Source organism: Trichinella spiralis (genome assembly GCF_000181795.1).
Source record: "Trichinella spiralis strain ISS 195 chromosome Unknown Scfld4, whole genome shotgun sequence".
Lineage (NCBI taxonomy): Eukaryota > Metazoa > Nematoda > Enoplea > Trichinellida > Trichinellidae > Trichinella > Trichinella spiralis.
Window position 1 is genome coordinate 1,541,417 of NW_003526943.1, and position 12,499 is coordinate 1,553,915.

The 12,499-nt window shown below is 29.9% G+C and overlaps 5 protein-coding genes across 5 annotated transcripts; 2 read left to right on the top strand and 3 right to left on the bottom strand.

Moving 5' to 3' along the window:
* Window positions 1-1,546: 1,546 nt before the first annotated feature.
* Tsp_00441 (hypothetical protein) lies at window positions 1,547-4,153 on the top strand. Its single transcript, XM_003376131.1, has 3 exons — window positions 1,547-1,718; window positions 3,165-3,917; window positions 4,086-4,153. Exons 1-3 carry the CDS (start codon window positions 1,547-1,549, stop codon window positions 4,151-4,153), a joined length of 993 nt encoding a protein of 330 aa, XP_003376179.1.
* Window positions 4,154-5,152: 999 nt separating this feature from the next.
* On the bottom strand, window positions 5,153-5,725 carry Tsp_00440 (etoposide-induced protein 2.4-like protein). The gene has a single exon (XM_003376132.1). It carries the CDS (start codon window positions 5,723-5,725, stop codon window positions 5,153-5,155), a length of 573 nt encoding a protein of 190 aa, XP_003376180.1.
* A 5-nt stretch (window positions 5,726-5,730) lies between these two features.
* Window positions 5,731-7,830, bottom strand: Tsp_00439 (conserved hypothetical protein). Its single transcript, XM_003376133.1, has 5 exons — window positions 7,662-7,830; window positions 7,501-7,569; window positions 6,618-6,678; window positions 5,866-6,143; window positions 5,731-5,801 (listed from the first exon to the last, which is right to left on the bottom strand). Exons 1-5 carry the CDS (start codon window positions 7,828-7,830, stop codon window positions 5,731-5,733), a joined length of 648 nt encoding a protein of 215 aa, XP_003376181.1.
* A 1,051-nt stretch (window positions 7,831-8,881) lies between these two features.
* Tsp_00438 (hypothetical protein) lies at window positions 8,882-9,853 on the top strand. The gene is made up of 4 exons (XM_003376134.1): window positions 8,882-8,967; window positions 9,160-9,275; window positions 9,325-9,407; window positions 9,686-9,853. Exons 1-4 carry the CDS (start codon window positions 8,882-8,884, stop codon window positions 9,851-9,853), a joined length of 453 nt encoding a protein of 150 aa, XP_003376182.1.
* A 276-nt stretch (window positions 9,854-10,129) lies between these two features.
* On the bottom strand, window positions 10,130-10,787 carry Tsp_00437 (glutaredoxin 4). The gene is made up of 2 exons (XM_003376135.1): window positions 10,500-10,787; window positions 10,130-10,183 (listed from the first exon to the last, which is right to left on the bottom strand). The coding sequence occupies exons 1-2, from the start codon at window positions 10,785-10,787 to the stop codon at window positions 10,130-10,132; spliced, it is 342 nt and encodes a 113-aa protein (XP_003376183.1).
* Between the last annotated feature and the right edge of the window lie 1,712 nt (window positions 10,788-12,499).

A 12,499-nucleotide genomic window follows, 5' to 3' on the forward strand; every position in this document is an offset into this window, starting at 1 on the left:
AATATTTAAAATTGCTTAGGGTAACTGAATTTACATGATTTAAAAGTGTTTCATTTCTTTTTTTTATATCAATTGAAGCAAACTACTAAGATTCTGAATGTCTTGCTGAACAATAATGCAATATACAAATTATATATTTCTTTATCGTATTCCCAAAAAAAACAACAGCGAAGAATATTATCATTTCAAAGCAAAGTTTTGAAAAATAAAAGAGAAAATAGCATTATTGAACGTATATTATCTTATGGTGTATATTCATGATGCTTTTATTTTTGAAAATAAGTTTAAATAATGTTAATTTTTTTCTGAAATTCAACAATTAGCAAATATGAAATGTTATTATAAACTGTTCGCATGTAAAATTGGATAAATTATCTGCCATGTATTGGCAAAGAATAGCTTAAGTCAATCAACGAAAAAAAACCAATAAAAATGTCGAACCAATTAGAGAATGTTTTATTCACTTTTCAGTTATAAGATGTTTTAAAAAAATAATTTATTTTACAAATTATTAGATGCAAAATATTATTGAGCAGTCTTATTTTTAACAAAAGTGCAAAAAATTCAATTTATGCACAAAATGTTGAAATGGCATAAAAGTAGTTGCTGAAAGTCATTTGATGGGATTGCATGAAAACAATCAATAATAAAATAATTAATATAGAAGAAAGCGTTGGATAACGCACGGCATGTGCTGAAGTGAATTTTTTCTTTGTTCAATGAGCAAAAACGAAGTGAATCGTAAGTACATTTTGAAAGGGCTTTTTTTCATGCAACATCAAATTAAAATTTAATTTAATCCCTTTAGATTCGTGAGCAGCGAAAAATTCTGTTCGAAATATCAAGTAATTTATATGTTCATTTCAAAAAATTTCAATGATAATAAATTTATTATAATTTTATTTAAGCGTTATAAAAAATAATTGAACAATGTATAAGTAGATGAATTTAAAAATGAAATACATATATACATCAATAGAATTATTTCACTAGTGGCAAGATTTGCACGTAATAATAAGACGTCAGCTTTTGAGAAGATTAAATTAAAATCTGAAATTCATCGAACAATTGATACGACAAGGATATATAAATACAGATTGCTAATTATTCATTTGGAATGATAAATAATTGCTTTACCTGTGATTATACGTAAGATAACTTGCCTAGACGTCTACGCACAGCAGTTAGCCATGTTCGCTTCACTGGTTAGTCGATTTTAATTTATTTGGTGCGGCAAAAGTTAATAATTTAAAAATACAAACTGCATTTTAAAAAATGTACACAAATATGTGTATGTATGATAGTTTGAGAAGCGAACAATTTCAAAACAACCACAACACTATGCTATTGGTGGGCACTGGTAACGAGTGATGGAGTGGCAGTCTGACAATAATGGACCAAAACTGACAGCACAGCTAGTCTAATTATAAAGTAAGGATAAATTTTCAAAAAATTTACAATTTAAATTGATAATATTTTTAATATTTGGTCAAATGATTTTTTGATTTCAAATAAGCATTGAATTTTAGCATAAAATATTTTTAAAATGATCCCAAATGAAACCTATCAGAACGACACTTCAGAATTCAAAAATTCACTACAAACTGATCTGCAGTATTGTTTGGCGATCTTTGGAACTCTCGCTTCAGTTATAAATTTCATTTTTTTGTGCTTTCTCAAAAAAGCTGTTTCAATCAAGAACAAAAAATTTGTTTTTGGTGAGTATCATTTTTTCTTTGATATTATTCCTCTATGTTTGCTTGTTTAGTTATTTTAATCTTTGAATTGTGTAATGTCGAATTTCTTCTATTGTTAAACCTTCTATAATTTAAAAAACATTAATTATTGCAAATGTAAAGTCATACTGCTCATTTGTCGGTATGTTGCTCAAGACAGGCTTATTAAAATTTTTGAATTAGATGATACTGATAAATTAATTTGAAAGCAACTTTTTGTCGATATAAATCAGAAGTGGATTTTAGTTGAACATTTAATAAAGTCAAGTGATCTTCATTTCAGTTATGCATATTGAAAACGTTCGTCAAAGTGTTTTTTTATTTTAACTATCATATCTTCAATAATTAAATAATTAACAAAATTTTAAAACTTTATTCAAACTTTGTAAGAAACACTGTATAATATTAGAGCATGTTAAAAAACGGCATCATGTTATTCTTTATTTTAATAAGTTTTGGGCAATTTTTCTTTACATTACATAAGTTTAATTAATTGAATAAAATTAAATGTTTTTTTCTTCATATTTTAATTCAAAGTATTATTGTCCTTTTGTAGAACACACAGAATTAGAAGCTGGTGCATTTATAATAAGATTACATCTTTTGAAATTGCAGTGTTTAATCCACTTGCAAGTTTTACCATCACAAGGGATGCACATGTTTTGTTTCACTTCTCTTCCTTAAGATAATTATCATTGCAACACTTAATGTGGACGTTTTTGCAACTTTCAAAATTGTTCCAAACATATAGTACCATTTCCACTAAAGTATATCTGTAAAATCGGTACATTAATTATTTTTTAGAGTTTGATTTCTATTGATGTTTTACAATATTAATTTTTTAAATATATTTAATTATATCCTTCAACAAGCTGCTGCATGTGCACTGTTATGACTAAAATTATACATAATTATTGCATACTTTCGTGTAAAAAGGATTAATTTAAAATTTCCATTATAAAAATTATATTAATGCCATTATGCAAATTATATTAATTTGTTCACAAATCAAACTGTGAAAGATGTAAATGCAAAATTGAAATTGCAGTGTTTCATTAACTTCTGAAAATTTTTAAAATTCAATAAATACGAAATTGAATTTCAACAAGTAAAAAATTTAATCATTGTTTTGCGTCAATGGTTTCGTGTTTTAAAAATTATTTGTTTAAAAAATGTATGCAATTATGTTTTAACGTATTTCTTGAATGCCGTAATTTAATAAAATTAATTGCATTAATTCGGTGAAACGCTTCTTAATGTGCAGAAGGTGACACGAAACAAAATTGCATGCATAGTAAGCAAAATATTAAAAATAAAATTTTTTTAATTTTTTTCGCGCTGTAAAACTATATGCTTGAATAATTATTTGCTTTAAATCGAAACTTTTTTCAACTTCCCATTCTACTGTACGTGTGCATTATTTAATAGCATACTCCTTTGGCTGCATGCTTACGGGTATTGGCTTTGCAATTGCTAATGCAGATCGCATTCGATTGGCGAACAAATCGGAAGAGATACTGCCAATATACTGCTTTTTGAAAATGTATACTTACTGTTTTATTGTTGGTGAATCATTGATCAGTATTCAGTGCTTTGTGATGGCAATGGAACGATTTATGGCTGTAAAAATGGCAATTAACCTTAAAAAAGTGCCAGAGCGAATAAAAAATGCTCTACTCTGGGGGTCAATTATTTTATGCATTTTTGATTTGTGTTTTGCTATTGCAAGTTCTGCTCCGCTTACAGACAAAGTGAACAGCACTTGTTATTACCGCACGTCAGTTTCGAAAACATATTTTTTATTGCGTTATAGTATATGCGTCATTCTCGGTTATTCCAGCTTTGCATTATATGTAGTTGTAGCTGTGATTTTACGAGTGAATCGTTCTTCAATTAACTCTATCCGTATCAGCCAGCTCAGACGTGAAGCGTCTGTAATGCGCCATTTATTCATAATTGTCTTTATAATTGTTTTTGTTCAAAATCTTCCAATTACTTTACATTTGCTGGCAGTTACTTTTCAACCGTCTTTGTTCATAATACCAGAAATTATTTGGACGCCTTATGCTTTCGCTTTGATGATTTACGCCTTGTATTGTTTTGGCGTGCATTTCTGTAGAAGGAACAATCTCGTCTTTACATCTTCAAATAATGCAAACACACAAGTCGTTAATATGCAAGGTACATCGAATGTTCCGGAAACTTGAAAAGCAAAAATAATGAAGCTTGGAAAAAGAATGAATTCAACTGAATACAACAAGAACATGAAAGCAGGAATTAATGCCCAAGTAAGATTACAATTTAAAATTGCATTAGTTCGTAAAACATACTCTTTCTCACAATTTATAGATCTACATGGTATTTTATTTAACTTTGACGAAGTTCATCGCAAAATGGAAACTATTTCACATGACTAATGACATGCCGAATAACCCCTATCAAAATCTGCATGAACAAAGCAAATGATTCATTAAATAATTAAGATGCTGCCTTTGAATTCACTTTAATCACTAAAGTGAAATGCGTTGTTCATAATTTAAATAATTTAGAAATAAATGGCTTTAAATTGTCGTTTATTTTCTAGTTAAAACAATAGAATAAAAGCGTTTATTTGTAACTTGTCTATTGATGTCACTTTCCGTAAACTATCCGGCAGATTTATCAAATCAGCAATAGTTTTATTAAATCACCCTACAGCACAGCAACAGACATGTGTCCTCTTTTGCCAATTTTTTTGCCCTTTTATTTCCAAATTTACCCTATGGTCTAGCGGCTGACGCCTGCTACATTCAACCTTCAAACAACATTGCAATCATCCTTTCCATTTGTTATTGACCCCTGATTGTTCCATCAATTTCTATGAGCGCCAACTACATTGTGAACAGTAGATGTCATTTCAGAAATTACGTAAAAATTCGCTATAATATATTGCTACTTTTCAGTTATTTATGTATTTCTCTAGCATTAGTCATTGTGTTGCTTCTTCGACTTCGTTCCACTTCAGTAAATGCGATCCGTAATCCTCAACTGAAACATGAAGTGATCATCTCTCGTCAGACATTAGTCACTGCGGTGTTGGTTGCATTCTCACAAAATCTACTCACAGTGTTAAATTTGACAAGCATTCATTTATGGAAAGTACAAACCTATGAAGATTTATTTTGGCTTCCACATTGCATACTGCTGTCAAATTATGTGCCTTATTGGGCTGGTCCATTATTATATTATTGGTTTATTGGAAATGATGTCTCCCTTCAATTGGAATATAATAATAATAATAATAATAATAACTTGCAAGCAACAAATTTTGAACCGATTCTGTAAACGGAATTGCCATTCATCATATCGGTATATGAATTTGAAAAAAAAATAATACTTATTCTTTTATAAAATAGTGCAGCTTTACTTAGCTCATTTTATTCGAATAACGGCAAAAAGCGGCGACGAACCAAGCATTCAATCAAACAGTAAACAATGTGACAAATGTAAAGCGAAGGATAAAACACGCTAACTGGCATCCAATCGTGTACAAGTGGTGGCTTTGCCCGAAAGCTACCCATGATCAAGATTGGAAAGAAAAATCCAAATATACAACTGTTGACGAAAACGGAAGATGCCCAGGTAGTGAGCAAGCTGAGTGCCAACCCGAAGCCAACAAAATAAGGCCAGGATCGCTGTATCATCTTCAACCGAACGCTGAACGTGACACCCTGACTTACCCAAACATACTCAAAAGCGTACATCGAGTAGAGAAGAGCAAGATGCATACAGCTGAGAATTTTGCTCACGCCTGGCAGCGGCACCAAACCGACCAAATAAGTTTGCAACAAGAACAAAAATTCAACTGCCATCGAAAGCAAAAAATCCGCTACATAAGAACTGTAAGATATTGAAGACGACGAAATGCCCACTGGTCGACGCTTGATCATTATGGCCTGGGCAATGTCTTGGCACCAGAACAGATTGATTATTCGAGTGATGAAAAACATTGGAATTACCCAAGAAATTTGCAAAATAAAATACAACATCTCGGACGGAAAGCCGGACCAGCCGAACAAACGAAAACTGATCCAATTGATTATTGGAAAAATTATATAATGCAACAGAATAATGCAAAGCAGGTTCAAACCGGCCGACTGTACAATACGACGACCGAGCACCGACTTGCCGGAGCGTACTTTGTTCGAACTGGGCGCCGACCTCTGCTTCACTATGGAACGGCGGCGTGCCAAGACCGACATGTGCGTCCGGTCGGCATTCGACCGCTCTGCCGTGTTGCAGCTAACCAAACACTCCTGACCCCACACTGTCCAATTTGGAAAAGCTGAAACTGAATCTGTCAAACCTCGACCGAAGGCGCAAAATGCGCTCACTATTTCCGTATTCAAAGGCAAGCGTGTGGATTCACTGAAAAAAAATACATCACAAAGCAAACTTTGTTTTTTTCTCAATAAAAACAAACTCTGAAGAATATACTTTTTTTCGCCGAACAAATTTTCCATTTATTATTTATTCGCTTCTATGAAATGAACCCTGCCAAACAACTCGAACAATATACCATGAAGATGTTTGAAACTGGAACATTTTCCTCATTACAACCTTGAAGGCAACAAAAACAACAATAGTTCATCATTTTCAACATTATAATTAACAACTTTGTGCAATGAATAAAAAAAACTTTTGGTGCTATCAATCAAAAGCATAACGTTAATATACCAACGACGACTCTAAATTAAAAGCAATTCATTCACCTCTTTCCAATTATAAAAAAATTTTATTACTCAAGAAAATCATTTGTAATTTATTCAAATTGACCACAAGCTACTTTAATCTATTAAGGCGCATAAAGTGAAATGGCCACATCGTGGGCTTATTGCATACCTGAAGTGCGTATACCATTCCAAACAAAACATTCCTTTACGTCTTTCGACAGCAGTTATGACTCAATATATCTAACAAATGGGAATTAATGCACAAACATTACACGATACAAAACAACATGTAGAAAGCAAAAAAACTAAGAAAACAGAAAGCTTTCAACAAACACTTCACATACAGTCTGTTCACGTGACTTTCGGAAAATTAAGTACAATATTCATTTAAATTTTCAAAAATTTACTATTCATTTATAATATTCAACTTCAAATAAATTTGTTAAAATTAAACTGATTTGTCAAGATTAAATGGTAAATTTTATATTATAAAAATGACGCACATGTTATATTATCTTATACATGATGAAAGATCACTGACAACAGAGACTAAAATTTCTGAAAGCTTATATTTTAGCTTATGGAGCGATGATATTTTAGTATTATATTTATTTATTTACGATATTTATTTAGAATAAAACTGAACAGAAAGAAATTGCGAGCGTTGTAATCTTGAATAAAAATGAAAATAAAAACTTTAAATAAAAGAAAAACAATAATTTTAATACATAATTTATCAAATTCTGATATTTTAATAATGAAGTTTATCGTACATAATTTAAAATTAGCTATTAATCGAAGAATTTAAAAAATATAATCGTTTTTTCCATTTATAATTCACTTTAATCGTCTAATTCAAAATTAGAAAGTAAAATCACAAAAAAATTTTAATTAATATTTAAAAAATAATTTTCAAAGCAATTATTTATCTGTTTATTATGAACTTTAGCAAACAGATGCACTTGGTTGTTTTCAAAATTCAACTTGATTTACACTTACAATATACTGTAGCATGAAAATCAAAGTTACATTGTTGTCAGTTTAAATCATACTCTTATTAGTAGAGAAAGTAGAAGCTGATAAAATGAGTTTCATGTCAACTGCCAGTATTTTTGGTGAGTCTACATATTTTTTATGATACATTTTTATTATTTTATGAAAATTTTATTATATAACTTTTATGTTTAGCACTTTTTATTTTTATAAAGTTTACCATTATTCCTATTCATTATAATGGGATATTTGATCATTACATTTTTAGGTACTCCTATCACCACGACATCCACAAGTGCAACAAATTTATTTGGTAATCTTAATTTGGTTTGCTTTATTGCTGTTTGTTGTGTTTCTGACTGTGCGATACTTTTAGGTACTCCCAGCATTGTTACAAGTACTGGCGTCTCGAATTTTTTTGGTAAAATATTTTCTTAAAGTATTACATGATTTGTTCTATATTGAAAATTATAATTCTTTAGGTTCTGCTGGCCCCAATACTCCTAGTTTATTTGGTGATTTCATTTTTCAAACAGTACTATCATAATTTCATGTTCTTTATTGCACAGGTAATATTTTTCAACCTCAAGTTGCAAGCACTCCTGTGATCACTTCCACTTCAGCGACTACTGCTGGTTTGTTTAAATTTTGGCTATATGATTATCTGTTAAAAATGTTATTTAAATTTTAGTACAAATGCATTTTTTATTTTATTTATTTATCTTTAATGTGGTTATCTTGGCAATCATTGGTTTTAGATTACTTTCTGATTTATGGAAATGTTTAGGAACAGATTTTTTTAGATTTTCATTTAAATCTGATTTTTAAACTCATTTTTTCATTGTTCTCTCTTATTTTAATTGCTTCTGTGATTTTTTCCATATTTGTCAATAGCAGTTCCATTTCCAAGTGTTACAACTGCCGCAAGTGGATTTCCAAATCTCATTGGAACTTCTGCTAATACAACTTCTTTTTCATTCGGTGGCTTTCCAACCGCAACTGCTTCAACTGCGGCTCCTACATTGAATTCTTTCGGATTAAGCAGTCAGACGAATGCACTTTTTACCACAACTCAGAGCTCGTTTGCAACTTGCACCACTCCGACGACGGTTGTCGGTTTGGGAGGAGTACTCAGTTCTCTTTCTGGTTCTGGTGAAGGTGGAAAGTAAGCATAAAATATTTCTCAACTGAATTTATGTTCGACAATAATGATTTTATCTTTTTTTTTCATTTTTAGAATTGTCACACCAAAAGATAGCCCCGTTCCTAAGGAAATATTAGATTTGGTCAATTTGATGGCGTAAATATGATGTAATATTGTTTTTTGATTTATAAAATAATTTTTTTTCAGTTCAGAAGTGAAATCTAATCGTTTGATTTTTGATGAGATATTAAATTTTGATCCAAGTCGATTAACTGAAATTGAGAAGAAAATAGAATATGTCAGCTCTGATCAAGTCAGATCGAATCATAGCACTTATGAAGTGGCCAGAGCTGCTCGAGCATTGCGAGCACAAAGTAGACATGTAATTTTTTGTTTGATTTCAATTTAAGTTGTAATTTTCTTTTTAAATTAAAATTTATTATAGGATTTAAGGCTTGCTGAAAATGCTCAACGGTTCAGAGAATCTGCCATTAGCTATGATCACAATGCCGTCATGAAGTTTGAAGATGTGTTTTCTTACATCTCTGCATATTGTATTATGTTCAATTTTTAGATATTTGCATGCTTTGTCCGAAACCTATGAATCACAAGTTCAGTCAATTTCTGACCACTTGGACTATTTAGAAAATTTGATGAATGGTAGTATGCAGCACAGTAGAACTCCTGAAGGTTGTTAATTAATGTTTTTTTTTGGAATTTTCAATTTTATCTTTTATAGCAATGGTGGCAAATATTTACAAAATGAACGACACTTTTAAAACATTGTCTGTTGAATTTTACAAAGTGCACGAAGATGCGAAAGTAATTTTAATGTACATTTCTTATTTGACTGGTCAGTTAAATTTTTAAAGTTGTTTCAGATTGTTTCTATAAAATGAATTTATATTTTATTGTAAATGTATGAAGAATTTGAAATATCTGCCTTGATATTTAGTAGTTAAATAGATTGATGAAAGCTGCAAATCAAATTTCATATTTTAAAATAATAAAGAACATAAACGATCGGATGAAAAAAGACGAGTTACATGTGGTGGTTGAATTATGAATGAAGTGATTTATTTATTTGTATTTTTATTTAGTTAGTAACCAAAAGACGTTATACATCGGTTGAAAATTTTCTCAATAAAAGCGGGAAAATATCTGTTTATGAAAATATCAAAGGACCTAGCCCATTTCAGCCATCTACAAATGCTGCTTTGGTATCGTCAACTACTATTCTGAACAGGGCTCTTATGGGTAAAATTTGAATCTATAAAAAGTTGTAGAAAACTTTAATAAATCGATATTATTACATATCAGGTCGATCAAGCGCTTCTGTATTGGCGAAAACTTTTGAAAAAGAAGGAAAAGAACAAGGTTCATAATTTTGATTTTGTTTTTTCCCCTCTACCTTCTTAATTTCTATGTTTTGCAAAACTTTTATTAATTTGTAAAATTTTATTAGACTCGCCGCGGCTTTCCAAATCCAAAACAGGCTTCTTCGGTTTCAGCAGACGTGAATTTTTTTGAATTTTCTTTTTGTGTTACTTGATGGATTGCTTTCGATGAAGTAATAAGAATAAAACTTCACTGAACAGCTAGAAGTAATAATAAATAATTTCAAACTGTACATTTTTTTTGGTTCATATTCATTAATTCTGGACTATTCGCACTTATGTTCAAGCATTTTTCACTCGTATTTTTTTCATGTTGACCAGATTCGATGGTTGATCAAATTATTTATGGTAGGTTATTGATAATTTTATATTCATTTTTTTAAATATAGCACACACAGTGATTGAACAATAACAAAATACTTTACTAAATTGCCTTATGAAATGGTATATGTTCGACATTATTGTCTCTTCACACATTTCACACACTTTCTTTTTTCACACCGTTTTCTTGCCAAACCTTTTCCAGTTCCCGATTTTTGTGCATCTCTAAAAGAATGTCAGCTCCGCCAATAAATTTTCCGTTGACAAAAACTTGAGGAATTGTTTGCCAGTCTGTGTAATCCTTGATACCTTGTCGAAGTGATTCATCTTCCAGTACGTTATAAGCTTGAAAAGGCACTTCGTGCATCTTGAGAATTTGCACTACGAGGTTGCTGAAGCCGCACAACGGCTGTTCTGGAATACCCTTCATGAAAACAACTACTTTATGCGAGTTGACCAACTTTTCTACATCCGTTCGGCTCATACTTGAAAAGCAGTTGTGTAGTAATGTTCTGAAAGTCGGAACAGAGCGCCACATTGTTTCTGAAAGATTACGAACGGACGTAAACCTTATTAAAAAATACACAACATTGATTGTTAAATTTATGAACAACAATTACAGAGAATTATTATAATTATAAATTAATGTATTATTATAAAATTATATCAACACATAAGGAGAAAAAATATTTTCGTATCTGTGTTATGTTCAAATAAAAGGCCATATAAGCATGGCACTGTAAAGGATCTTGATATTTTGTTCATACTCATTTCAGAACGAGTCGGCAAAAATTACAAAATGGCATGGAATAATAATGGAAAAGATGCAGTTAATTTGAAAAAATTACTTTGAATCATGCACTGTACTTATTATATCTTCTTTAATTTATTAAAGTAGTATATATATAACTCAAGATGTTGATAGTAAAAATTACAGACAATGATTTTCAGGTAAAATAACATTGAAATGATAATATTATATTTTAGCATGAAAAATTTTTTTATATACAATTACTGATAATGTTAAGTGCAGTGAATTTAAAAAATTGCATTAAAAAAAATAAGAGCAGCCATCATTCTCACTTGCATGCATTTTTCTTCTAACATGTGCATCTTTTCATTCATTAAATTTTCATCTCTGTAATTTAGTCTTAGTTATAGCAGGATGCTTTTAATATAGCAATTTCAATTTGCAGTTTTCAAACTATTTACATTTATGTGCAATTTTCAAATTATGCTTTTGTGCTTGCTTTATGTATTCAAACGTACAAGCGCTAATTCACTTTTCCTAGTAAGTGCGTCAACATTATGTTAAAATGATCAATGGAGTCAACATGTGATGGAATGAACTTTTCTAGAGTTTCATAATTTTAAATATTTTAAAGAATAAAAAGTAGATGAAAGTAGTAAAAAAACTGTAGTACAATTCCTTTGTATATTTGGTGCATATTTCTATGCATTTACATTTATTAGGTGATGATTTATCATTTATAAAAAATTAACCAGCACATTAATATTAAGATTTTTTGTGACTTAATTCACAATGCATTACTAGTTGCCTTTTAATTGTACAAAAAATTAAGTCGTTTTGGATTCAAATTATTCTATTATTTTTTTCTGCTCTTTTTCCTACTTAATGTGATAATAACGTTATAATTCATCCATGAAATGTACTATTTATAAATCTTTCATTTAATTTTATAAGTTTAAAAATGAAAAAGTAAAAAAATTATTGAATATAATATATATATATGTATGTATAACAAAATAATTTTAAATAAATCTTTAGTTTTAAGCATCTGAAAGGCCATTTGATTCTTTTATATTGCCCTTTAGTAACTTTTTGTTTAAAAACAGGTATTGCATTAATAAATAATAATACCCTATAAATGCAAAAAGACCAATGTAAAAATGTGTAGAAAGCATCGAAGAAAAATGTTTTAATTTGCAGCAAGTGATTATGTGTTTGCACCTTTTTGTCTTTTATTATTTCTTAATTAAGGCTATATGATTATTATTTTAAAAAAATATGTCGTTTACGCTTCAGCTGCATCATTTCTTTCATCACTTTTTATGCGTTTAACATTGTATATTCCACTTATTTCTTTCTATAAGTACAGTTAATCTGTAATTCGAAACTTTTTAGTGGAAATGCAAAAATTATGCTTTTGCCAATAATAAATATCATTTTGTTTT

Excerpts from the sequence above, each read along its gene's own strand:
- Tsp_00441 (XM_003376131.1), top strand. The coding sequence starts at position 1,547 with ATGATCCCAAATGAAACCTATCAGAACGACACTTCAGAATTCAAAAAT. Across the intron at positions 1,719-3,164 it reads GAACAAAAAATTTGTTTTTG|CATACTCCTTTGGCTGCATG; the intron begins GTGAGTATCATT and ends ATTATTTAATAG. Across the intron at positions 3,918-4,085 it reads ACAAGTCGTTAATATGCAAG|ATCTACATGGTATTTTATTT; the intron begins GTACATCGAATG and ends CACAATTTATAG.
- Tsp_00438 (XM_003376134.1), top strand. The coding sequence starts at position 8,882 with ATGTCAGCTCTGATCAAGTCAGATCGAATCATAGCACTTATGAAGTGG. Across the intron at positions 9,276-9,324 it reads GCACAGTAGAACTCCTGAAG|CAATGGTGGCAAATATTTAC; the intron begins GTTGTTAATTAA and ends TATCTTTTATAG. Across the intron at positions 9,408-9,685 it reads AAGTGCACGAAGATGCGAAA|TTAGTAACCAAAAGACGTTA; the intron begins GTAATTTTAATG and ends ATTTTTATTTAG.
- Tsp_00437 (XM_003376135.1), bottom strand. The coding sequence starts at position 10,787 with ATGAGCCGAACGGATGTAGAAAAGTTGGTCAACTCGCATAAAGTAGTT. Across the intron at positions 10,184-10,499 it reads AAAATCGGGAACTGGAAAAG|CTGTTCAGTGAAGTTTTATT; the intron begins GTTTGGCAAGAA and ends TATTACTTCTAG.
- Tsp_00440 (XM_003376132.1), bottom strand. The coding sequence starts at position 5,725 with ATGTTTTTCATCACTCGAATAATCAATCTGTTCTGGTGCCAAGACATT.
- Tsp_00439 (XM_003376133.1), bottom strand. The coding sequence starts at position 7,830 with ATGCTGGGAGTACCTAAAAGTATCGCACAGTCAGAAACACAACAAACA. Across the intron at positions 7,570-7,661 it reads TATAATGAATAGGAATAATG|ACTCACCAAAAATACTGGCA; the intron begins GTAAACTTTATA and ends AAAAATATGTAG. Across the intron at positions 5,802-5,865 it reads TCGTATTGTACAGTCGGCCG|TTTTCGTTTGTTCGGCTGGT; the intron begins GTTTGAACCTGC and ends CAATTGGATCAG.